This window comes from Nilaparvata lugens, chromosome 3 (genome assembly GCF_014356525.2).
Source record: "Nilaparvata lugens isolate BPH chromosome 3, ASM1435652v1, whole genome shotgun sequence".
Lineage (NCBI taxonomy): Eukaryota > Metazoa > Arthropoda > Insecta > Hemiptera > Delphacidae > Nilaparvata > Nilaparvata lugens.
In genome coordinates this window covers 67,014,137-67,040,761 of record NC_052506.1, presented here as the reverse complement: position 1 = coordinate 67,040,761, position 26,625 = coordinate 67,014,137, and the positions used below count along the sequence as shown (strand labels likewise).

The window sequence follows — 26,625 nt, the reverse complement described above, 5'->3', positions numbered from 1 at the left end:
TAATGCTGGAAACCCGGCTACAATTTATGATTTGGCAGAACTTGTAGGACGAGCATTTCCCTTAGCCTTCACACAAAGCAACATCATTAGTGGGTTCAAAAAATCTGGATTGCTTCCTTTGAATGGAAATATTTTCAGTGACAATGAATTTATGTCATCTAATGTCACTGACAGACCCTTACCAGCTACTAAATTGAGCTATCTAACTGAACCTTCAACAAACTCTATTCAATCATCAATCCATATGAATAAACCTTCAACCTCCTCTACATACCTTGTAGAATCTCCTACTACTGAAACTCACACTCCCCTTTCAAAAAAAGTTTCTCCTCAAGACATAAGACCTTTCCCAAAAGCATTGCCTAGGAAGGAAACCCGTAAAGGGAGACCTAAGGGAAAATCTCTAATTTTGACCGATACTCCCGAGAAAGAGCGAATAGGAAAAGAGAAGGCCATTAAAGAATCAAAGATAAAAGGAAAGCTGTCCAAGTCCAAGAGAAGTCTGTTTGAGAGCTCGGAATCAGAACAAGATGATGTAGTTGTATTGTTTGAAGTAGAGGGGACTCCGAAGAGGATTTTGCGGATTTGGAGAATCCTGATGATTTGAACATTGTAGTTGGAAGTTATGTTCTGGGGAAACTGTGCACCAAGAAAACAATAAAATAGATTGTTTTCCTGATAAGTGCAAAATTCGTTTAAAAAATATTTAATGCCACATGCCTGTTCCGCAAGACGTATTCAGATGGAAATTCAAGACAAATTTGAAGAAAAAATTGATGATTTGATAACCAGGGAAATCATTGGAAAGGTCGAAGAGCCCGTTGAATCGGTTTCAAATGTTGCGATAGTTGAAAACTTAGACGGATCCTTGAGGATTTGCATAGATTGTGTATAGTTACAATTTCAATAAAAACGGGTTAGGATAGGCTACCAATGTTAATTAGCCATATTAAATCTCAAAATCGGGATTTATATTTAATTATATTGGAATAGGCTATACTATAGTATTATACTACACTGCATTCCTCATACTAATAACACATTATATTGTCATCAGCTCAGACTAACAGCAATTTTTCAACAAGACTCAATATGGCCGCTTGTCTAAACCTCTTTCTATAGACCTTGCTCTACACTTGCGAACAGAGCACGCTTCTCCTGACTTGTTTTATTTATGAAATAAGTTGTAAATGTAGTGAGTTCGACTGGATTAGATTACCTGGACTATGTTGAATACTGTACTTAGGGATCATAATTGTCCACAATACGTATGCCATTACGTTTGGAGAATCATGTATCATATCTAAGTTCAAGAATGAGAAGATTAATTTATAAATTTGAACAGTTAAAAAATACTTGTAGGTAGCTGGCATTGAAAATGCAATATCTTAAAATGACTGTACGGGCCACCAGCTAGACGGGCTCTTCAGGTTGAGCTAGACCCTGTCACGTTCATCAGCTTTCCAATAAATAGGCTCAATTGAAAAAAACAAATAACTAAGAATATTTTTCCAAGACTAAGACTAATTTCCTAAGATGTGAGAACAATATTTGAGATTATAATCTAAACCTATTAAATCACAATAGTTTAAAACGAAACAATTTTTTGATTTTTCAACTCAAGATTTACGTTTTGGCAATGCATTTTCAATGTTGAATATCAAAATAACCGTATAGAATTTTAAATTGTAACAATCAAGTTTAGATACTCTTAACAAGGGGTAACAATCAATTCGATTTACAGGAATAGACTTGAAAGTGGAATATTACTAGTTGAGGCATCTGATTCTAGGCTGTAATTTGTTTCAAATGCATCAAATAATAGAAAATTATTTGATTGGAAATTAATGCATTGAGAAATTACATTATCAACAAATTACGACCAGTTCTGAAGAGAGACTAGGAATCAATCCCAGATAAGGATCTATAAGAATTGGTCTTAAACCCAGCTTAAGAAAACGATTTTTTTCTCTATTGAACTCAAGGTTTCTTTTTACCTATTCATTTCTAACTAGGAATGCTTGATTAATATCTTGGCTTGAATATGATCTTCACCTGACATGTTTCATGTCACTCTACAAAAACATCCACCATCAAGTCTACCTGCAAATCGACAGTCAGTCAAACAGAATACTAGTTGGGTAACAGACTTGCAGTTGCTAAATGACTAGAAGAGTCCTCTGGAAGAAGCCAGCTGCCATTGTCAGGACTCTGAGACGAGGCGCTGGTAGTGGGGCATGATCTGCCAGACAGGAACGTGGAGGCCAAACTCCAGCGCAATCAAAATGGCGAACTCCGATGCCAGCAGATCTTTGCGATTCAACCGAAACACGTTCTCTGTTCGCTGCAAACAAATTAGATGTTGTCAACATGTTATCTAATTCATTATAGAGAAATACTACAAAAGTCGCTAAACAACCCTAAATAAACACAACTCAAATCACTATAGACACAAAATATTCACAATTTGTTGGATATTTTTATTGTGAAACGTTCATTTTATAATTGACATAAAGTTTGATTTTACTCAACAATGAAATAATTGTTTTGAGAATTTTATGTCTATAATTTCAAAATTAAATTTATTACTACATACTGATGAATTAGGCTAGTTGAATAAGTTGTTTAATATAATTTATGGAGCATAAGTAATCAATGTAGTAAATAGAAGGACTTGAATGTTAGAATAGGCAAGGAATAAGATTTATCAGATAAGAGTGATTTCAATGTTATAATGGCAAGAGTGATGCTCACCTCCATTAGTTGTTTTAATGCTTCGCCCTTGATGTCATTTAATTTCGCCGAAAGTATAAGGCATGCGCCAGCACAAAGTTTCCTATTTTCTTTGTTGATTAGCATACGCAGCACTAGCTTCTCGAAGTAAACGTAGGCCTGTGCTACAGTCAAAAGGTCCGGATCCTTGTCATGCTTGGCTATTTTCCGCATTTCACTTTTTAAACTGAAAGGATAAAACAATTGATATTAATCACTTCAAGATAATATTAATCAATCCATATTATTCAAAACACATCATATACCTCGGAAACATGATCTTTTTAATACATATTATTTTCAATTCCACCAACTCAACTTCCCATTACTACATCTCTCAGTTCATTTCTCACTACATTTTCTACTAATAAATTGATTTCATTTATATTTTCAATACCGTAAATTTTTTCAACTCCGTACAAAAGCTTTTTGCTTTTTTGTGAGTAGTATAATGTTATTGTTTGCTTCAATCATTTTTTTGTCATCATCATCATCAGCAGCATTTTATCTTCTTCTATTTTTCTACATTCCACATTTTTTATATCCACTCATTCTTTTCCTTTTTCAATTACTATTTCTATCTATTGAACATATTCAGAGGTGTTGTTAAATTTTTCAATCATGAAGTAAAAACAGTTTAATCCTTGAAAAGATTAAAGCTTAGCCTTCAACTGAGGATGATGCATGCCTTCAGCATCGAAAGCCTGGGTTTTGTGAAAATAAACATTATCAGTAGCAAATACAACATCTTTTGCTTTTATTTCAAGTTCTTATCCATCTTTCACATTTTTTATCTCTCTGGATATATACTACTACTATAGAAAAATCCTCAAGTTTGCTGTACGTTTTGAAAAGTTTCGACCATTCACCAAACCTCCGATTGACCTTGAATAATAGAGGATTGTATAAAGGAACATACATTTTTTTATAGTGAATGATGCTCACATGAGCTTTTTGCTAGGCCTAGTGTGTGGGTTATGGAAACAGCGTTGGTGAATTGATGATATGATTAAATATCCATGCCATCGGTGGGATTCGAACCCACGAACCAGGCGGTGCTACCAGACTGAAATTTGCAACGCTCCTTACCACAAGACCAACTCGGACGGCCAATGTTTTCACTAAAGTTACTTACACTAATAATTATTCTTCAACATAATTGCCGTGAAGTTTCAGGCATTTGTTATAATAGTGGACCAGCTAACTAAAACCCTCTTCATAAAATCATAGAGAAACAATAGCTTAAGTAGTTTTACCATGGTATAGGGCGTTTATGTCGCAACTTTTACTGTTATCTCAAGCCGATTGCTATCGATTATTGTCGATTTTTACTGTTTTGACCGGGTAAGAGTGTATGAACGGCACAATATGAGAGACTACCAGCGTCATAAAGCTTCACAGGAAAGAACTACGTGGACAATCAGCTTGAGATAACAGTAGAAGTTGCGACATAAACGCCCTATACCATGGGATATCTACTTAGGCTATTGTTTCTCTATGATAAAATGCTGCCGCCAATTGAGTTCAAATGGGCTATGACGTTGTTTGGGAGCTCCACGTTAGTTTGAAAACTCTGCCCTCAACGTCATGTCTTGAGTTTCGGAAAAAAATTCAAGTTACTAGTGGTCAAGTCAGGTTTGTATGGTGAGTATTCGGAATTATTCCACTTTATTTGCTGGAGAAGCCATTCGGTTGCACCAGCACTGTGAGGCCGAGATAACGATTCCGGAAGTCACTTCAACTGAAGTTTTCAATTTTCCGACACCATTCACGCACAATATCATCACTCATAACGTTTAATGCGAAAACTTAAATAATTCTTCATTATATTTATGCTGAACTATTGCCTCATGATTGCAAAAACAAATAACGCTACGCGACTAGCACTTGACGGCGGACTCAAGTGAGGCGGTCATGTTTGAGGGTGTATAACTCGAAAACAATTGACGATCTGGCCGAACCGATCACAGGACGTTTGGTGGCAATGAAAAGCTGTTCAGCTCTGTAAAAATCAACGCACTACCGCTTCTCTGTGTAATATGATAAATGATCGGAGGTTGGAAAAGATGATCCTCGTATAACATAATTAAATCGGTTTCATTATTTTGAAGAATTCATGTAGTATGGATAAAGCTCATTTTAAAAACAATTAGGTAGCTAATAATAGAAAAATAATGATAAAAAATTACCTCCTTAGTTTGCTGAGAGTGAGTTCTACATTGGGGAATTTCTCTTTGAATTTATCGTTGAGCTCCTTTTTAAGATCAAACGGCCGAACATAGTCAATGACAGAAGTCTGAAAAAAGTTCAGACAGGTTGAAATTGAAGTAAATTTGCACATTCGATTAAAAGCATTCTGCATTTATAACTCTTCAATCACGATTATCAAATCCTAAAAGATACAATTATGTTTTTGGCTTTAATGGAAGAAAACGCAAAATAAAAATAGAATAAAATTTAAAAGCACAATATTTTGAAACTTGTAACATAATATAGCAAAGACTAGATCCGTAATTTTATTATTCAAGGTTTAATTTGTTATGGGTCTGAAATGTACACATGAATTTAATGTACAGATGGAGTGAAAATTGCACAGAATTGGACAGAAATGACGCTGGAATTGGCCAATTCTGAAAGAAAAAACAAATTTAACAAGTATGCTTGAATTTGATTTTTATATCATCTGGAAATGGTGTTCAATAAATTTTATTTGTATTAATGATTCGAGAAACGAGTGTGAATACTTACATCTTTGTTCAGAGAAAATGATAGGAGGTGAGGCTGGAACAGAAGGACGGTGGTTTCCAGCAGCGCTATCGTACGAAAAGCATCTGCAAAGCAAAGTTATTAATTAAAAGTGGAAAAGGAATGAAGACAAGTAATTTTTTTTTCATCGAAATGATTTTGTATTATTAAGACATTAACAGATTTCTGACAGCTATTTGTAAGTGTCCTATAAAACAATCGGTAGAATGCAGTCAAACGTCGAGCGAAATTGAGTTCTGGTTCAGTTTTTGGCGCGCACTTTTGGAATTAATCGTTTACAGAGCGGTGTTGAGAAAATAATATAGGTTCTATCAAAATAATCATTTCAGTTATTTATTATTATCGAATCAACAATAATTTACAATTTATAATTTGAAGAAATTCATAATTCTAAATTCTACTGTTCATACATTTTTGGATAGATCCTAGCCTAGGAATAAATTAACAAATAATGGTAGTCCAACTAATAGATTGCTTCATAATTATACACATCTTAGTATAGTAGAACTATTTTGTTCAAGTAATTCCATCGAAGGAGAACGATATGTCTCATCCATTTTCTGCCTGTAGATCAGGATTTGAATACAACTAACCCTGTTAGGTTAGTATTTCATATTTTTTAATTCTACTGTCCATACAATTTTTGGATAGATCCTAGCCTAGGAATAAATTAACAAATTATAGTAGTCCAACTAATAGATTGCTTCAAAATTATACACATCTTAGTATAGTAGAATAGACGATGAAGCAACCTCCCATGAACACAATCATCATGTATAGTTTCATAGTTTTTGGGTTGCATTCAACATGCAGCATAGATATTTGTATAAGCCCAAGTTTAAATAATGGAATTCACATAACATTGGAATGTGTTGAATCAAATCTCGAGATTGTCATATTAATAGTCCGGGTACTTCCGGGAAAAGCGTGTTTTCCGTTGCAAAAAGTGCATTTCTCTCTTTTTGCAATGACGCTCCAGCCGAGGAACTAGATGTCATTTCGAAGCATCGGAAATATTCTACAACACCGTCTTTATAATAGTAGTGAATGTCTACTACAGGGTGGAAAGTGGAATTTTGTCCCCGAAAAATTTATGTTCCAAGAAAGAGTACGAAAGAGAGATGAATCTCTCGAATATTATAGTTTGGGTGATTATAAACACTTTGGTAGTAGAATCGATCTATACTAACTGAATAGCAATCGATATGATAAATTCTGACAATTATGGCCGACATCTTGAATTTTTCAATGATGAAATTAATACTCTCATTCGGCTTTTGTTGTAATGAAGAGATTGTGACTATTTGGAAGTCTATCATGAAATAGTCATGTACAATTGATTTTATAGTTCTAGGATGTTACCTCATGTGTATGTAAAACGCTCCAGAAGTCATGCAAGGTTTTCTTTGGAGGGTGCTCGAGAACACATTTATTGACGAACAGCGCGTGAAACTTTTTTAAGCTAAGAAACCGATTTAAATTTCATAGATTTAACATTTTTCTGTATCTCTCGCACAAAAAATTTATGATAGGGAGAAATTACTTGTTTAGAGTTTTGGAAGGTTTTGAAATGTTTGTTTAGAGTTTTGGAAAGTTAGAACTAATAAAATATACAGAGTGGGGCAGAGCCGACTGACAAGTTTGTAAGGGTTATAAATAATAATAAACAGTACAACTTATAAAAAATGGTTTACTTTATTCAATTCAGTATAAAATATTGATTTTATTATTAATTTGTGAGCATTATATGGCGTGCTATCTCACGTCCTCCCACAGTGAGATAAGCCGCTCTGGGAACATTTCTCTCAACACATCCATTGAAATGCGCGCTGTGTGGGCTGTAGCCCCGTTCTGCTGAAACTATATTTCTGAAAACTGAAACTATAACAGTTCTTATCGGGCAGCCGATGAAGTCGGATCGGAGTTTATCGCTGTCGAAAAACAACTTCTAAGCGTGTCTCAGCGTATCGGCCGGTTAGCAGTGAAACATCATAGTGAATTTAATTCGTAGCAGTAATTTTAGTGCAATTTAGTAATCAGTAGAACTTCTACTTAGTGAAAATTAGTAATCAGCAACAAGGTGAAGTGTAACAAATGTACAAAGGACATTGCACCGACAAAAGACGGGAGCAGCACGTGTGTAAGCTGCCAGGCACAATTTCATAATTCATGTGTCAGTGAATGTGTTACACGTGGTTCACAAAAATCTTGGAAATGTGTAAAGTGTTCCAGTGAGCAGACAGACACCATAGTTAAACCAACGATCGACTACGAGCGGGTTAATGAAATAATTGTGAAAGCGATTGCTGCCTTAAAAGAGGATATGAAGAGCCAATGGGATGTTAACAACAAGAAATTGGATAGCATGCAGGAAGAGATGAGTAGTATGAACAAAGACATTACTTTCCTTAAAACAAAAATGGACGAAATAGTTGAAAAAGCGACCAGTACAGAAACAAGGGTGCAACAGCTAGCTGATGAAAATTGTAAATTGCATCAAGAATTAGCCGTTGCAAAGAGAGAAATTCACGATCTTCAAATACAAACTAGAAAAAACAACATAGTAATTTCTGGCATCCCAATTCAATCAAAAGGGGACCAATGTATTTCCCATTATCATCAAGATAGCTGAACTCCTGAAACTTACATACTACCAAACAGACATCAACGCTGCCCATTGGCTCCCAGTCCGGTGGGGGGGGGGCGAGCCGAGATCTCAGTCAATTGCAGTTAGTTTCATTCGTGTCAAGACTGGTTAAAAATGAATGGCTCCTCGCATGACGTCACAAAAGATTCCTGAAGGCGAGGAAAATCGACAACGATTTTCCAGACGTCCAAATTTATTTGAATGAACAACTCACTAAGGATACAAGTGTACTATTCAAAACGGCAAGGAGCATGATTAAGGAGAACAAGATGGCTTCCGTGTGGACAAACGATGGACGTGTGATGGCCAAGAGAACTCCAACATCTCGTCCATTCAGAGTGAATTGTCTAAAGGACCTGGAGGAGAGGACTCCACCCGCAACCGCCTCCGATGATGACGCCGCCCCCATCCAGGCCGACGGGGCGCCGCTACGCCCCACTGCAACCAACGCCAACTCAACCGCCAGCCTGGTCAAGTGAAGTGAGTGCCGCATCTATAGGCAAGTGTCTCCAGCCAAGGTAACAACATCAATTTTCTCAGTTCTTCATTAATATTCCAAAAACACGAGTAGTGTGATATCAGTGAAAATAATATTGTTATATGCATAATTATAAAAAGTAACACATTAGAACGATTGGTGAGAGTGTTTTAAAGATAGCCCATGCGGTGAAATAAACTGAATAAACTATCACTAACATTTAACCCAATAGATCGTAAAATTCGCTATTTACTAACAATAATACGGTATATATTTATGTATATTTTTCAAATAATAATTATTTCATCCTCCATTGCTGAGGTACAGCAATACATGTGGGGAGAATATATTGTGAAAGCATATAACATTAGGGTGAAATTTTATTGCTTTCTTTGAGGTTTTTGGTTGTTTCTTTTTCCTCTCTCTTCCTATGGATTCTTGTTTTTCAATTATTATTTAGCATCATATGTATATATTTGTTCCATAATATGAATATCTTTATTTTAGGTGGAATTTTATTATTCTCTTTGATGCTTTTTAATTGTCCTTTTTTCTCTGTGGATTCTTGTTTTTCAATTATTGTTTCAACATCATATTTATATTGTATAAATGTATTCTATTTATGATCAATCCTACTTACTTTATAGCGAGCTCAAATCAATCCTTATCTAATTGGGTGCTAGTAAATCATTATTAAGGCTTATTACTCTCATCGTTTACTTTATCTAATAATTTTTCACTCGATTGTAACATGTAAGTTAAATGCAATAATTTCAAAAGGCTTTACATATTTCTAATTTTATCAGATGTTAGCTGGCTGATGCGCTGATGAGATATAAAAAAATAAAATTAGTATAATGGATGACGATAATTAACTAGAGCGACCGATTATCGATTGTAAAGAGTTCGCTAATCTTGTTGATTACAATAACAGTTTTAATGGTGTTGGTAGTGATTGTTGTGGGTCGAGTGGTTTCAGAATGCTGCATCTGAATATTCGTAGCTATAATAAAAATTTTGACGAGTTGCTAATATTACTACAAGGTATAAAAATAAAGTATAATTTCATTATTCTCACAGAGGCATGGCTCACAGATTGTAGTGATCTTGTGAGTCTACAGGGTTTTAGGTTAATACTTAGCTATAATAGTATCAATCAGTGTAACGGTATTGTTGTGTATTTAGACGAGACCTTATCAGCTACAAGCTGTCAGATCTCAATTGGTGAAGTCGCAACATGTCTGTCTCTATCTTTCGATTGGACCGGCATTCCATGCGAATTATTCTGTATCTATCGTAGCCCTTCTTCATCTTTGTTATCGTTTAACAACGGCCTTCAGGATCTACTGAGGTCCATGCCGTCTAATCATTCTAGCCTAAGAATTTTTGTAGGAGATATAAACTGCGAAATACTCAATCCCAATCCTCAAGAAGAGAGATACCTTGACATACTATATAAATTTGGGCTAGTAGCTTGTATAGATAAGATTACACGTCCCAACAGTAACACCTGCATTGATCATTTTTTCATTTCACTTCCACATAGATACGAGGCTCACTCATCAATAATACAAACAGAGATTACTGACCACTTCATTATATGCCTGGATATTAATTGTAACTCACCAAAAGTAAACAACCCAGTCAGAAAAACTTTTCAAAAAATAAATTGGCCAAACATAACTAATTCACTAAAAGACGAAACCTGGCAAAGAGTGCTCGAAGCAACAGAGGTGAATGCTGCCACGGAAAATTTCAATGATATAATACTAGAAAACTTGAAACGAAATACACGTTTACAAAGCAAAATATTCTAAATTGGAGCCTTGGATCACGGGTAGTCTATTGTCTTCAATGCGTCGCCGAGATAAGCTATGTAAAGAAGCTAGGAGAAATCCCCACAATTTACAAATTAACGAAAAATACAAGCGATACCGAAATACATTAAAATCAATTATTAAACGAGCAAAGTTTGATTATTATAAAACTAAAATAGATTATGCTCATGGGGACCCTAGGAAGTTTTGGAATGTAGTAAATGAGGTGGCAGGACGCTCTGTGGGTAAATCCAAATTCCCGCTAGATGCATTTAAAGAGCACGGTGGCACTGCGCCTCCCACCCCTGAGGAGATAAATAAAATTAGTAATGATTTCAATGACTACTTTGCCTCCGTTGGTCGCCGACTTGCTGAGACTCTCAACCCCGCGGGACCACTTGAGGTGGACGATGCCGATCACGCCGCTGACTCTCTGTTCTGGCTGCGGCCGGTCACACGGGGTGAGCTCACTGATGTGATAAGGTGCATCAAGGGCAACTCTGCATCAGGATCAGATAATATCCCCTCAAAATTGATAAAATTTAATATTGATGCTTTGATCACACCTTTGTTGCACATAGTTAAACTTAGTATTAATACAAATATTTTTCCAAATGCACTCAAGATTGCCAAAGTAATACCAATTTTTAAATCAGGACAAAATAGCTTAACTTCTAACTATAGACCAATTTCTTTACTCTAAAATACTTGAAAAATTTGTCAAAATACAACTTGCTGACTACCTCGAACAAGAAAAACTAATATCAGATTTACAGTTTGGTTTCAGACAAGATAGAAGCACATCTCATGCATTCTTTGATATCACCAAATACATTGCCAACCAAATTGGGGGAAAGAGGCGTGGCCTGGTTACTTTTCTGGATCTAGCTAAAGCATTTGATTCCATAGATCGACAAAAGTTGCCTCACAAACGTTATACTTTACCCGTGACTAACAGTATAATATTCTTCTATCCGAAAACACAAAAGTTTTGCAGCAAAACTCTGCTTATACTTATACGGTGCCCATTAATATGTTTTATTGATTAATTTGTCTATGCGATCAAAGCTGTAAGCTTATGTTTTAATTTGTCTATTAATGTAAATAAATAAATTAGTTAATATGCCCAGGACTGATCAAGGATTAGGCTAGTGATCAGCCCTCAGGACAGATTAAGTTTAACCTGACCATTCTATGAAATTTTCATGTGTACTATTTATTCCAGTTCCAAATATCCTCAAGTTTGAGTCTGAATGATATATTATACACAATTAGTGTAAAAATATAGTTTCAGCTTGTTTTTTCTTGTAAATACATTAGTAAACGTGTCAATTTGGCCTTTCTGCTTTTCTGGCCAAGCGACCAATAGCAGCATGAAACGTATAATTAAGATTATACTGCATTATTTAAAACGTGATTAAATTATATTAATAATAGACATTACATTTACCTGAAATGCTGAACTTCAATCATTCAAGTGACTGTTGAGTAAACAGGATATTGTAAATCCAGTGTTTTTGATTACGGTATTCAATAACATCTATTCTGTATTCTGTTTCTAATTCATCAACGGCATTCATTGAAGTTGTTCTACGAAAATGTGAGTAGAGATGTTTCGGGGAGTTGAAGAACTGAATAACTTTTTTTGAAGTGTAAAAATTTATGTTTCAAACCTAATAGATACATTATTGTTTTGAAAATATAACAATCACAGCCTTAGTATCAAATTCAAATTCTTTATTAGCAATTACATTCTTTACATCACATTTACAGTATGTAGAGAATTTCTGCTCTGTCAATATACATATTAGAATCAACATAATCAATTACAGTCAATAAATTAATCACAAATAAAAGAAAAATTCTAGAACTAGAACTAAAACACACACTGGAGGCCTTGAATAAGTTAATTAACAACTTAGATAGGGCTACTTGTTGAATCCAACTAACATTGAATCAAGTACCTTGTATTAATGGGTTGGATCTCAGGAAGAGAAGCGTCAATGGTCATCTAAAAACTCTCGGACTGAATAAAATGCTTTAGGTGTCAAATAGGTCAAAACTTTTTCCTTGAATTTAGATTTTGAATTTATGATTCTGGTTTCGTTTGGGATATGGTTGAAAACTTAATTGCTCTGTATAGTGCTTCCTTTTCAAATTTAGAAGTTCTGTGCATCGGGTAAAATAATAAATTTAGAGTTCTAGTTTCTCTCACAGTTCCATTCCTTTTGTGCAAGCTATTGAGGTTTTTGAAAGCCAACATGAGAGTCGCATAAATATAAATTGAGGGAACAGTGAGAATTTTTTTGTTTTTGAAAATGTCCCTACATGTGTGTCTCCACCTCAAATTGAAAACTCGTCTGATTAAATTTTTTTGAGCATTAAAAACTCTATCTTATTGAGATGAAGCACCCCAAAATACTATCCCATATTTGACTAAGCTCTCAAAATACCCTCTGTAAACGTCTAATAAGACATGTGTCTTTCAATACATTTATGGCATAAGATGCAGAGCTGAGTCTTTTTAAAAGCTGCTATGTGGGTATTCCATGACAGGGACTCATCTATAGTAACTCCTATAAATTTTGTATCTGTGCCGACAGAAATATTGTGATTAGGAGCAGGGAGTTCTGAACCATTCAAAGGATTCATAGTCCGTGATGATAGAACAAAGTTCATTGCGGTCGTTTTAGAAGAATTGAGAATAAGGCCATTTGCTTTGAACCGAAGGTTACAGTTTTCTAATTCTGTGCTTAAATTAGAGAGGAGAGAGTTATGAGTATCGCCCTTTACTAGCAGTGTGACATCGTCCGCATACAAGCATATTTTGGATTGGTCATTTTTACATTTTAAATCATTCACATACAAAAGAAACAGGACAGGCGATATGATACATCCCTGTGGAACCCCCTTCCTGATGACAAGCCAAGATGAGGATACCGAGGGGTCATAATAGTTATTTGAAATGCTGACAGTTTGCTTTCTGTTTGTGAGAAAAGACTCAATCCACTCCACCTCAACTCCTCTTATTCCGTAGTGTCTAAGCTTCCTTATCAAGAGTGTGTGATCAACACAGTCGAAAGCCCTGGAGGGATTACAGAAGACTCCTATTGTCTTCTGGGATCTATCCAGAGCCTAAATTGCGCACGTAAACTCACGAATGGCCGACTCGGTTGATTTTCCTTGAAGTAAGCCATGCTGAGAGCGGTACATTTGATTTGTCAAGAAAAGAAGTCAAACGGGCTGAGAATATTCTTTCAAATATTTTTGACAACACTGAAACAAGTGAGATTGGTCGGAAGTTTTTAAACTGCATATGATTATCCTTCTTGAACAATGGTTTAACGATAGTAAATTTGAGTTTTTTCTGGAAATCTACCTGTTGAAAAAGAACAATTTATGAGGAATGCCAGAGGATAAGCCATTTCAGGTGAGCAAAATCTTATAAGGTCAGAAGACAATTCATCCCAACCATATGATTTTTTGTTTTTTAGACATAATAGTCGTTCTTACTTCATCTGGATTTGTGGGGAGTAAAAACATTGAAGTCACTTTCGGTGGTTTGAAGCGGTTCACTTGATCCATTGCTATCTCCTCAGAAGGAGTTGAAGCTGATTTGATCGTTTATTCTAGAAAGTATTTGTTAAAAGATTTTTCAATTTCTTTTTTATTAGTAACCTCCAATAAAAAAGGATAAACATATTCTAAATATCAGAAACAAGAGTAACCTAACCACAAAAGTAAATAAAGATATAAAAATACTTGATTCCTTGATCATAAAAATGGTCGATGAATGTTTCCAATGTATTCTAGTTAAAAATATAGGCATCTCACACATAAAAAATCGTTCATGATAACTTGAATAGAAATAGAATACTGATATTGAATACTATCCAAACTTCTTGTTTATTTACTGTTTGTTAATCAATATCGCGCAGGAATAATCAGCTGTTTTACAAAAATTTCCAGCCAGCAACATATTCAGGTTTACCAACATTTCTTCTACTTTGCCGCACTCTACCGTCATAAAGCGTGTTAACTATTTTGTGTTATGTTGCAAATTTGGAGTGCGGCAAAGTACTTTGCCGCACTCTTATCTACATTCCCGCACTGGGTGTGGGAATAAGGTATTTTGCGTACTATAATTGATGCGGGAATGAGCACTTTTTCGGGTGACTGTAGGAAAAATAATTTACAACACTATGTTACAAAAAAAAACATAATTTGCAGTACCTTGACACTGTTTGGTGTTTCCCTGGAGCCACAATTTCACCAATATCCATTTCCAAAGGTAACATTTTCTTCTCACGGAAGAATTGTTTTGAAGGAACCAAGAACTGCCGATAACTGATTTCCTGGAATACAGTTTTTTTTTTTCAATTATAATTCAACAGCTTGAATAATAAAGCGAAATTCCTTAATGAAAATATTTAAATGAATCGTAGTTAGTATGTGAAATAGCCCTCTACATGGCCTTTCTACCAATACTAACAGTAACTAAACTCACAAATATAACGCCTACTATTTAATTAAAGTTTTAAACCAAGATTACACTACAATCTGTATTATATTTTGTAAATACTCTTATATAAGAGACTGAATATTATACTCAGTCTGCTCATATTAGACGTGTAAAGCAAGGTAATTTCTTTGTCAAGATTTTCTAACAAATGTTTGTCCAACTGGAGATATATCTCACGATATTTGCTAAAGGCTAGCCTTTCCACCAGACTGAATCAACTCGCCAAAATCAAACTGACCTGACGCGGAAGTCTTCTACCACTTTAATTTCATTACACGCAATGACATCTTACCATTAGGATTAGAATCGAAATGTCATTGTAGCTGGCATACATCAAACATTGCGCTCAGTCCATTATTAACGCTCTAGTAATTATGACGGAAAATCTACTAATTAATAATAACAATTAATAATTGTATTAGAGCATTTGAAAAAATCTGTGATCAAGTTTCATTCTCAGAAATTTCTAACACTACCGAAATAGGGATAATTGGAAAAAAGTGTTGAAAAAAGTAACACCTAACAAGAACTAATATAATTTGTAAGTCAACTTCTTAATCCTTATTTCACAAATCTAATAAGATTTCGCTAATAGAAATGTTAACTCTAATCTATAATAGTATGAACACATGCTATTACTTTAGCTTGAATACTTACTACGTTCAAAGGGCTATGTTCACATTTTTCAATTAGTGACACTAGCTTAAAACTTAATAAAACATGTTGTTACTTAAAAGAGGTTATAAATCAATGCAATATGCAAGCCTACGACAATCTACGATAAGCATGTAGAAAATATCAAGCAGCTAGAGTACTTTCTACTAAATAAAAATTATCATTATTTGAGCATATAGGTAAAGTCAAAATATATGTCACACGACGAAGCAATTAATGGTAGATAATAATTATCACTACTAGATAATTAGCATTATTATGCTAATGCTTAATCACATCAATATCAGATATTCAACAGTCTATTTCTTATAATATACAGAATTTGTTTCATGTTCTTGGTTACTTTTCATTGTTTATTATTTATTTGCCATACATAACTGGCAACATAGACTTTTATTTCAATCAGGATAGCTCTGTAATGATTAATTCCTAGAGTTCTAGTGCCTATTGACAATCATAGGAAAGAGATAGCACAATGCTGTCTTTTCTCTATGATATACTGATGGTTTAGCCACGAGAAAGGCCTTACGGGGGGCTTTTTCTCTAGACTGAACCATCTGTAGAAACAGATATTTTTTAATCTCCTTCGTCTTCTTTTTTAATCTCCATTTGACCTGACTGTGATATAAATGTTATCGATTGGTATTATTTTAATCATTAATAGATATGTTGTTGTTTTTTCTGTTATAGTTGAATCGAATTATGATCTGGACTGATTCAGCAGTGGAGCAAATAAGCTATGATAAGATTTATATTGAATAGACTATGGAATGGAACTTATATTAATATTGAATTGACTCTAAATTACTGTATGACGAAACTCTATGTTTGTAAAAGCTCTTGAATTAATAAACATTATTATTATTATGAAACAGAATGTTCATATCAAACTAATCATGTCAACATATCAAAACTTTTTTAATCAAGCTCTACCTCAAGTCTTTAGAGATCTTTATAATATTATTTCAATCAATCATTTATTTCTTTCCAAAACATACATGAAAATGTATGTAAACATGTGAAAATGTAGTTTTAACAACAACAACAACAATGATTTAAAGGCAAAATGTAGTTAGCACAACAAGCAGGTTAACTATTTGCATACAAAATTTGTATTCGTAATTCTTATGTGAACTATGTTTTAAAGGGAAGTTGGTTGAATTAATACAATACATCTATGCTGTAGTCTAGTCAAGTAGCTTTCTGTAAATGCATTTCAAGCAGGTATAAATGAATTACTACTCATTTGCCAATTAACTTTTATTGATATTATTTTAATAGCTCATTTTTGAACGAACAATATGGTAATTACCATTCCTTCTTGGCTTCTCTCAATTCCTAACAGATCGAACGGATCGAGTGAGTCATTGATGGAAGAGAGAGGTCGTGGCCCGGACGTGTTCCTCCGACGCCCCGCTTCCTTGCGTTGTTCCGGTCTGCAACATTAAATTATAATTACACCAATTGATTGCTCTATGAAGAGGATTGACGTTTCAAGTAAAAATGTAACAATTAGCAGCTAGTTCATACCAAGGTGCGACATACCATTAATGAAAAACGATCAAGATTTTAGCTACCGGCGAATTAGTTTTTGCAAATTATGAGTAGCTTCCATAAACAACGAGCAGGCGTAACCCCGCTCTCGGCAACGGCTAAGAATAACAAATTAAATAAATTACTTGGATACTCTTCATTGAAGTTGAAAATTTGTAGCAATTAAATATCCCCGGCTGGGATCGAATCTGCAACCTTTAATTCCAGAGTCTCGTATATAGGCATTGCGCAGCCAATGTATTGGTGGCAGAAGAAGCAATCAAGTAGCAATTTATTAGGGCTCTCCTCTCCAGGTAGACTATGCATCACAAATTAAATAAACACGTTTCTATTCTTGAAATGAAGGAATCAATAATTGGTAATAACCATTCGGTATTGGCTTCGCAGATCGAAAGGATCGAGTGAGTTTCAACTATATTTGCAGTATCAAAGTGCTCGAATGAGGAAGAGTTAAGGTAGTCAAATTATTCCTAAAAGATAGATCAGTTGTGAAGTTGTGCTTCATTCACACTTACTCATGTCAGACCGTAGCCAAAAAATGTATTCTTCAGTGTTATATAAATGTCCAGGAATGTGTTAATTCAAGATGGCAAGTCTAGCCTTTAACAAAACCTACCATATGTCTCGTTGTTACAAGTCTTGCACAGTTCTATTTTAGTAACAGAAGGTTATTGATTGACAATAATTGAATCTGAATGGCTCCCTGGAAAAACGTTAAAAGCGCCAAAATTTGAGTACTCGATTTGTTTATGGAAAAACGTTCCTTGAGCTCTTGCCTATCATGTAGTGACATATATTGATACATTTTATAACTTTTACTAGTAGCTTAGTTATTAGTAGAAGTTTCAAAAATACTTTTAAAATATCCAAAAAATCAACATTGAAACGTTTTCTTAGTTCTTGTAAAATTTGAGAAATGGCACTTTTAACGTATTATTATTATTATAAAGATTAGAATTGAAAAGTCACCTGTTAGTTCGATAGTTCCTAGTGTAAGGAATATGAGAGCATATCAGAAATGGAACTTTATTCTTGGTTGTCAATATCAAGCGTTGGCCCCTTGTGGCTTGTTTAGGGAGTTGATTGAATTTCACAACCTTAACTTCCTTCGAAATAGGAGCAGTCAATTCTTGATTAGAAGACATCTTGCTTTTAGCTGTAATCAATCAGAAATCTAATAGTATTATTTCAGCATCATTTCAATATCAAATGCACAATTAATTAATCCAAAGTGAATATAATAATTACCATCAATAATTTTGAAAAGAAACTATACAAAATAATCGTATAAAAGAAACTTATCATTTTGTTAGATCATTATTACTGTACATTTCTATGTTTCGATGATGATAAACAGAGTTTCCTGTTATTGTACTAGTTTTTGGATGAATAAATCTTTTTCATTTCAAAATAGACACTTTTTAACATTGATCAGTTTGTGCACTTGACAACCTGACTTTAAATCAAATCGGGCAATGGGTCAAGAAATCCAGATTTCAACTACTGTAATTTAAAATGTTTTAAGCTAATGTTCAATATAATAGATCGATTTTGGGAAAAACAGACAGAGTTGAGCTTGAAAGGAAATTTCCAAAACTTTTCAAGACCATTATTATTTACAATATGCACAGCCTATTTATCAAATTAATCTACACAAAATCAAATCAAATCAAATTGGTTTTTATTATCATGATTTCAGGGTACAAATATTCATATTATACAACAACGTTACATCTTCTGCAACCAAAAAATCATAAATAAAACTTACAGTTGAACTAAACAATTAATCATTATAACTAAATCTAGTTGCTATTATATCGTAGCTCCAGAAAATACAACATTATATTTTAAAGAACTTCATGAAAACTCTCCACAAAGGCAAAGCCTGTGTGGAAGAGGATCTTGGCGATGATTGGCTAATGTCGTACTGTCCCCATACTTGCATCTATCACATTCTTGGGGAAACCAGGTATTAATATCAGAGAAAATTTGAAGTTTAAAGGATTTTAAGTAAAAAAGATGTAAACTTTTAGAGTTAAATTTGGACTATCATTACACGACATTTGCTTTATTTATACAATGAATGAATTATCACTTCTATATTTGTCCTCCCAATCTCCTTTAACCAGTCATTAAGATATTTTTATAAATATATTTGGATTTACCTTCGGTATTACGTAGATTTTCAGGCAGATTCCTATACAGAGTGTGTGCTATATAAAAAAATATGTCTGCAATCTTTATATTTTATTATATTAGCCTATAATCTCAACTCTATAATCTGACTTGGTAGGCTAAATATGAAATATATAATTTCTTCCAATGTTTTCATAATAACTTAAAATAATAGTGAATAACTAAACTTTATGATCAAATTCGTTCACTTCTACAGCTTACTTGTTAAATATGTTGATTAATAAAGCGCGGCAACAGTCGGCTGATCTTTTGATCTCTTGGAACACTTAGCGCCCTTATAGAAAGAGATTCGCGATCTATATGTCATTGGAAAGAGAATTTCATTCTTCAATATAATTGCTCTTTACGTGTCTAATGTTTAAAATAGTCAATAATTGATGCAAAAATAAAATATTTCAAGTTCAAACATCTTTTAAATACTTTTGCAACCAATATTTAAAATTTGAGGGAGCAAATATTTCATCCAATGATTTTTTTCAAAATACAATATAAAATGTAGACCTGGTGTGTTCCAAAAAGAATGGATGATTCGACTATTTTACATTAATCTTATGTGACTAAAACGATACCCCGACCGCTTACTGCGCACTTTCAAGTAACCGACTTACCAAGTAACCTATTATTTACTCCTTACTTGCGATGTCTTCACCACGGTCCAAGGATCATAAGTTGCAGAAGAACAAAGTCGAGTGAAAGTTCATAAATATACGAGGGCTATTCATTCACAAAGTAACAAACGTTTCCATCTGACGCCGCTAGACATGCGTCAATCACTGTACATTCAAATAGAGACATGTTCTCCTATTCAGTGGCTTTCCTGTACCAGCGAAAGTGAAGTCACGCTGCGCATTTTTGCAGCATTCAAGTTTAAAATGTGTGCTGCAATTGAAGATCCCGCGAGTTGTGAGGTCAGATCATAACTATGAATTTTGTTAGCCAAAAACCTAAAACCGACGGAAATTTATCGTCAAGTGTGCGAAGTGTACGAAACGATGTTAAGAATGAAAGTTCGGTCCGGAAATGGTGTATACAGTTCAAAAGTGGCCGCACTAGCGTTAATGACAATAAGAGTGGATGATCGAGCGTTGTCACAGATGACCGTTGTGTGAGTAACTGAAGACTTCCGGACAATTTAAATAAGACATTTAGATATGTTTTTTACCCAGGGACAAAGCCCTAGAGTATTGATAGGGAGTTCGTAAAAACCCTGTATATTACAATAATTGTCTCATGAAATCTCTTTTATTCATTTCGAAACGTTTGTTACTTTCAGAATAGCCCTCGTGTATTTATGAATACTATATATGTATGAATATTATATATGTAATACTATATAATACTATTTATGTAAGTAGCTCTATAAAGTACTTGAAGCAGCTAATATCGTTTTTCTTATATATTTTCTGTAATTCATAAGACGAACCACTCCTCGACGCAGGCCTAGCCTAATGAGGAGTGCACTTGATATTTTTTATGTTATTATGCTTTGAAAGTGAATAAAAGTTATTATTATTATATAAGATATGTTTTGCCAACGAACAGTGTGATACACTGAATGGAGCAGTAAGAGGTTCTACTTACCAATGGTAGAAGATGCCAAACTCTCATTGCTACTGTAATTTCGGTGGAATTTGTCGTCAGCCAGCATCGGAGTGCAGAGCACCCTTTTACGCCTGGAGCCCCCAGTGGCTCGTCTGTCTCCACTGTAGTCACTACCAGTTGTGTTTGTTCTACAAAACAAACATTTCAATTACTCGCCATGGCTATAGATGAAAAAGGGCATCCTTTGTTTGAAAAGTGATTACATTTTTCATGTGACTGAACCATCATAAATTATTTTGTACCAATTGCACATTATACAATCTCTGAAATCTATTAATAGTGCAACACGAACAACTATGTGCTAAACGTAAACTAGTTAGTTATCATCAACTAGTACATAAACAACTAGTTATTCGTGATTGATTAGAAACATTAGGTATGATGTAGGCCTATATATCTATAGGTCAATAGACTTCTATCACATAGAATGTGATAGTTCAATAGACTTCTATAGTTCAATAGACTTCTCTCACACTCTCTCTCTGTATAAGACAGTATATATTGTAATCTACATAAATAAAGTACTCAATCAATCAATCAATCTCTCTCTCTCTCATTTTCAGACTGCTCGATTAAACAGTTTCAATTGAATGTAATGTCATATTAGATGATTGATGAGTGGGTTTCTAAATGGCAACTCAAGGGGAACGTGGAATTGGCTAACTGTGGTTGTGGAAGTGACTGGCTAGGAACTCACTGATTCTGTCGCCGACAGAATTGGCTAACTCTGGAACCCGCTGATTCTGGCCAGAAAATTGTGGAGAATTGGAATTGGCTAACTTTGGAAGTCGCTAACTCGGAACTCACTGATTATGACGTCATCGTTTTCACCTTTCTCCTTTCCTCATCGTCTCCTCATCCACCTCCACCATCCCCTCTACAGCCACAAGCTCCTCCTCCTCCTCCTCCTTGTCAACATCATCATTTCAAACTATTGGGTGATTGAAAATGTTATATTCATTATTTAAGTTTCATCCAATTTAAATACTTGGTTTAACAATCAAATATGGTAATCAAGTTGAACAACTCTTAACGGGAGAAAATAATGGTTTTCGGCATAATATTATGCCTATTATTTCAATAACCATCAAAGTTACTAACCCCAAACTAGTTTTATTGGATTTATCAGCAAATTTTACATAAGATCCAATCATTTATTTACCGAAATAAGCTACCAAAAAATATACGTGCTTAGTGTGTCGCAATCTGTTTATCCGTCCCAGTGTGAAAGAGTGAACAGGACCGAGTGCAGACGATGACGTAGTAATCAGTGGATTCTCAGTTAGCCAGTTCCAGACTTAGCCATTTCTGTCGACTGCTGTTGAAAAGAGGGAGAGTCAGTGAATTCTCAGTCAACGAATTCCGATCGATGCAGAAACAGCCACTTCCACAGTTAGTCAATTCCGATCAGAGCAGTTAAGTTTCATACGGCAGATTAACATTGAGTCAGCGAGTCCGAGTTAGCCAATTCTAGCGACCCAACTCAAGTAGCCTACCCACCACACCAATCTCCACAATGAAGTGACTTGAATATAGATATATTTTATTTATTTTTTTATATTTTATTGTATTTAATTAGTCAACGTATGACTGCAAATTCGAAAGTAATTTTCGAGCAATTTCCTCTCATGTTGATCATTATTATAAAAAGAGATAAAGCGATCCAAAGAGACATATTTTTCTATGGAATCACTCTGTTCGTTCTTTCAAGGGTATTAATATTGTATTTCTGTATTAATATTGGACATAATTATATCAATAGTCAAGTTAGATAATTACGTTAGAAACAAAACAAAAACCTCTCTTACCTCTCTCTAAAAGGAACAGCTGACCCAAGTTTAGATGTTTCTGAGCTTTTTGAGCCATCGGAAAACCTCGATAAGTCGGAATCATACATTGTTTTGCAATGGATTGATGACGGAGTACTCTGTATTTCATGGCTGGGAGCGAATTGTGAGCCAAAACTTGATCCAAGGTCATCTCGCACAACGCTTTTTAGCACAGAGCCGGCTGCAAGGATTGGTTCGCCTTCCGGAAATGCATTCACTTCAGCCTTGACTTCGATTACATTGGCAGACGGAGGCTCTTTGAAATCATCACCAGATCCTCTTATTTTTCGCAGCCTCAAAACAACCTCCACTTTATTTTCACAGTTTTCATTTCCATCCAAAGATATGTTTCTGAGGAAATTAAGTGCATTAACACGTTCTAGCATCATTCTCCTTCTAACTTTCCGTTGCATCTTCAAAGTTCTTAGTTCAATTTTCTGAAAACGAGTTGCCTTTCAACAAACATCCATCAGCACAATCTGCAAACAAAAGTTAATTTCTGACTTATAACTGTCAAAAGTAATAATAAACTCTCCTACTATTCAAAGTTCAACAATACAATGTAGATATACTACACATTTTCGGAATGTATTTCGGAATGTATATCAATTCATTATGAGAAAATATCAATTGTATTTCAGAATACATTTGACATTGAGAAATATTCATCAGATGATGTCAATTTTATATGAGAAATAATCAAATCTATTTCATAATAGTCAGTTGTAAGTGAGAAACAGTAAAATGTAAATCAGAAGTTGGTCAAGAAAAAATAATTCTGTTGTCTTGAGTCATACTTCAGATCTATTCAATTTCTCTAAAGAAGTATTATTACTGTACTTTATGATCAGGCTCCTTTTTATCAAAAAGCAATTTTATACAATATATTCTGTATTTCAATTCGTACATGAGAACACAAATTTCTTAAATACAACTGTCATCTTCTACTCAATTAAAAATCTTCTTATTTCAAATTGAAAATAATGATAATTTCTCAAATACAATTTACTATTCTCTATTACATGTGATTATCTCTTAAATTTAATTGACTGTTCTCACATACATATTGACATTTTCCCAAATACCAATGACTATTCTCAAATATAATTGGAAAAGGTATAGTTACTAATCTGCTTGTAAATTACAAGTTAGGTACTTGCTTGTAATTTTTTTCCACTGAGGGATTCTGAAGCCTGTACTAGGCTTGGTCAACAGTACACACCACACAACTTTTTAATCATAGTCTCGTTCGGGAAACATGAATGTTTGGGTATTGGTTTGTCAAAAATTGTGGAATATTTGCCAAACTTTACAGAAATAGATTTTTAGCCTTATGTAAAAAATTGTTATTTTAGCCTTTTGTAAAACAACAAACATTCTCTTCAAACTATTGATGAATTTTCAAGTAACTCAATCCTTTGAATTATTTCGAATGAAATGGAATTTTATTCAAAGATTCATTATACAGTAACATGTATTAGAGCCTAAAGTTCAAACATCTTTATTGTCCCACTATTACTATCATATTATTGAAAAAATATCCTGTAGTCTGAGAGATATTACTTTTAAAATGAAGAGGGGAAACCAGTTTCTCCTTCCACAGTTTGTAGCATGGCCAGAGTAGTCACAATTGGATGCTGACACAAAAGTAGGGAAAATGCTGTTAGATAGTGGGAGTGATTAGTGAAGGGAAGAGTATCTGGCCTCTCTTTCTTCGAGTAATAATAATATCAAGTGACCTGGCTGGCTCAGATCTGGTGTCACAGTTTCCATGTCGTAAATGATCAATTTCAGGGCCTCTGACATAACCTAACGACTGCTTTTTAGGCAGCCGGGACCAAAGGCTAAAAAGTAAAAACCGTGGTAGAAGTAATATCTCTCAGACATGTTATTAGACATATGGCTGGTTTTTTACACGGCCTTGCGACTCCTACACTCATAGGCTATTACATTAGAACATCAAACTGGGGCACCTCACCAGTAGTGTACCTATATATACAAAAATAAATCTTAGAGTATGATCACATTGGATTCATGTATGTGCAAGTACACGTCAGATCATGCATGAGCGTAAAAACAAAATCTGGAAAGAGCAATTGAAACACGTTGTGACATGTCTGAAGCTACTCACAATGAACTCAATCAGCAAGTGCACGCGTTCAGAGGAGTGTTTTTGCTCTTCCAGATTTTTTTCTCATCTACACTTGCACATTAAACGTATCCAATGTGGTCATATTCTAAGGCTTAAAAGTTAATAATAAATTTGACTTTATTTCTGCGTAAAAACGTACAAAAAAGTGAAAAAAAGAGTAACAGAATAATAAGCATGCAAAAGAAAATACAGCTTATGTCTTACTCTACTAGAGCTGCTGTATCATACCATATTTATAAAAATAGCAATCAGATAAACAATCCTCTAGAACATACAGTAAAAAGAAAGAAATAAATCTAATATAATACTCTTGTGGAGCTACAATAAACAACAATGCAAGGAAATGCCATGATCATTAGTGTTCTTGCGACAGCTATGGAAGTTCCTATTGTCCTTGTGCTTAGGATGCTTTAAAACACCAGTCGAGAAACCAAATTTGTGTGGCCGGAGTCCAGGTTTTAGTAACCGCTAGGAAACTACTGGGACACCAAGGTAAGGAGAGTATGATAGCGTTCTCAAGGTATAATACCTTTTTGGCGACACGTCTTGGGCAGCATGTCTCGAGCTATGCGTCTAAGCAGGCGGCTCGAAACGAGTCGTTAGGCTACAGCCGTGTCGGAACACATAACCTATAAATTCATTAAATTCTACAATTCATTAGATATGAATCATAAAAGCCATATAGTAGCCAACACTTTTAATTTATCATTCACGCCTACTCAACGTTCATGCAACGTAGAAACCCAATGAATTTAGCGAATCGAATGAATTTTTATAGGTTATGTGCTCTAGCCGCGGCGGCTCTAACCACTCTGCTCAAGACGCCTGACCACACATTTCTAAACGTACGTCTCAAGACGCCGCTAAGGTACGGTATTAGCCTACATTTTTGGGCAACCGGCGTAAGACACGAAGAGTTTTCAGCAAGTCTTCAAAATGAAATAAATGGGTTTTAATGAGTTTCATCAATTACGCCCGTATATTTATTCTCATACGCGGCCATGAATGCTGTTCAAAAGCTGAGAAAATTCAGCACGTTTATGACGCGCATAAAGTAAGGGTAAAGTCTGGTATCTTACTGGTATTCTATTGTAGTTGAAGCCATAGGTTTATATTGCACAAAGAAACTCCTACTGGTGATTGTGACTCACTAGTAACTATAAATATACCGTACGGTACGGTAGCTATACCAGCTGATGATATTTTCTTATTGTATTAATTTAATAATCAAGTGACGAGCAGATATTTGGAAGTAAAAAGGTGATTTAAACTACCAGTCTTAATAAGTAGGCCTATAATAAGCATGAAGCCATGAAGAGCATGGCCATCAACAGATTTTACGAGTGAGCAAATATTGGCTATTTACAATATTAGACATGTTTGGATTATCCTTACCTTTCAAAATTACCTGATTGTCGCAATCTATGTGAAAATCCAATTTGAAATAACTCAATTTGATAATATGCCCATGTAAAGATTTTATGTGGTTGTCTAGAAAGAGTTGTGAGCTCGTGACTTCGTGAGTGATTATTGTGATCGTGTTGTTCTTTACTTCTTTCTATGTTCTGAGTTCTGACTTGTCTAGTTGTCTCTCTCTTCTCTCTTGTCTTGCTTC

General features: G+C 34.6%; 1 protein-coding gene across 1 annotated transcript; it reads right to left on the bottom strand.

Moving 5' to 3' along the window:
• On the bottom strand, positions 1-26,625 carry LOC111044586. The gene is given in 11 exon segments (XM_039424372.1): positions 1-2,344; positions 2,755-2,959; positions 4,962-5,068; positions 5,521-5,603; positions 14,714-14,822; positions 14,824-14,835; positions 16,990-17,113; positions 18,201-18,387; positions 21,009-21,157; positions 22,838-23,337; positions 26,406-26,625. Coding segments are annotated over 10 exon segments (1,551 nt in total). The 5' UTR covers positions 23,272-23,337; positions 26,406-26,625; the 3' UTR covers positions 1-2,203.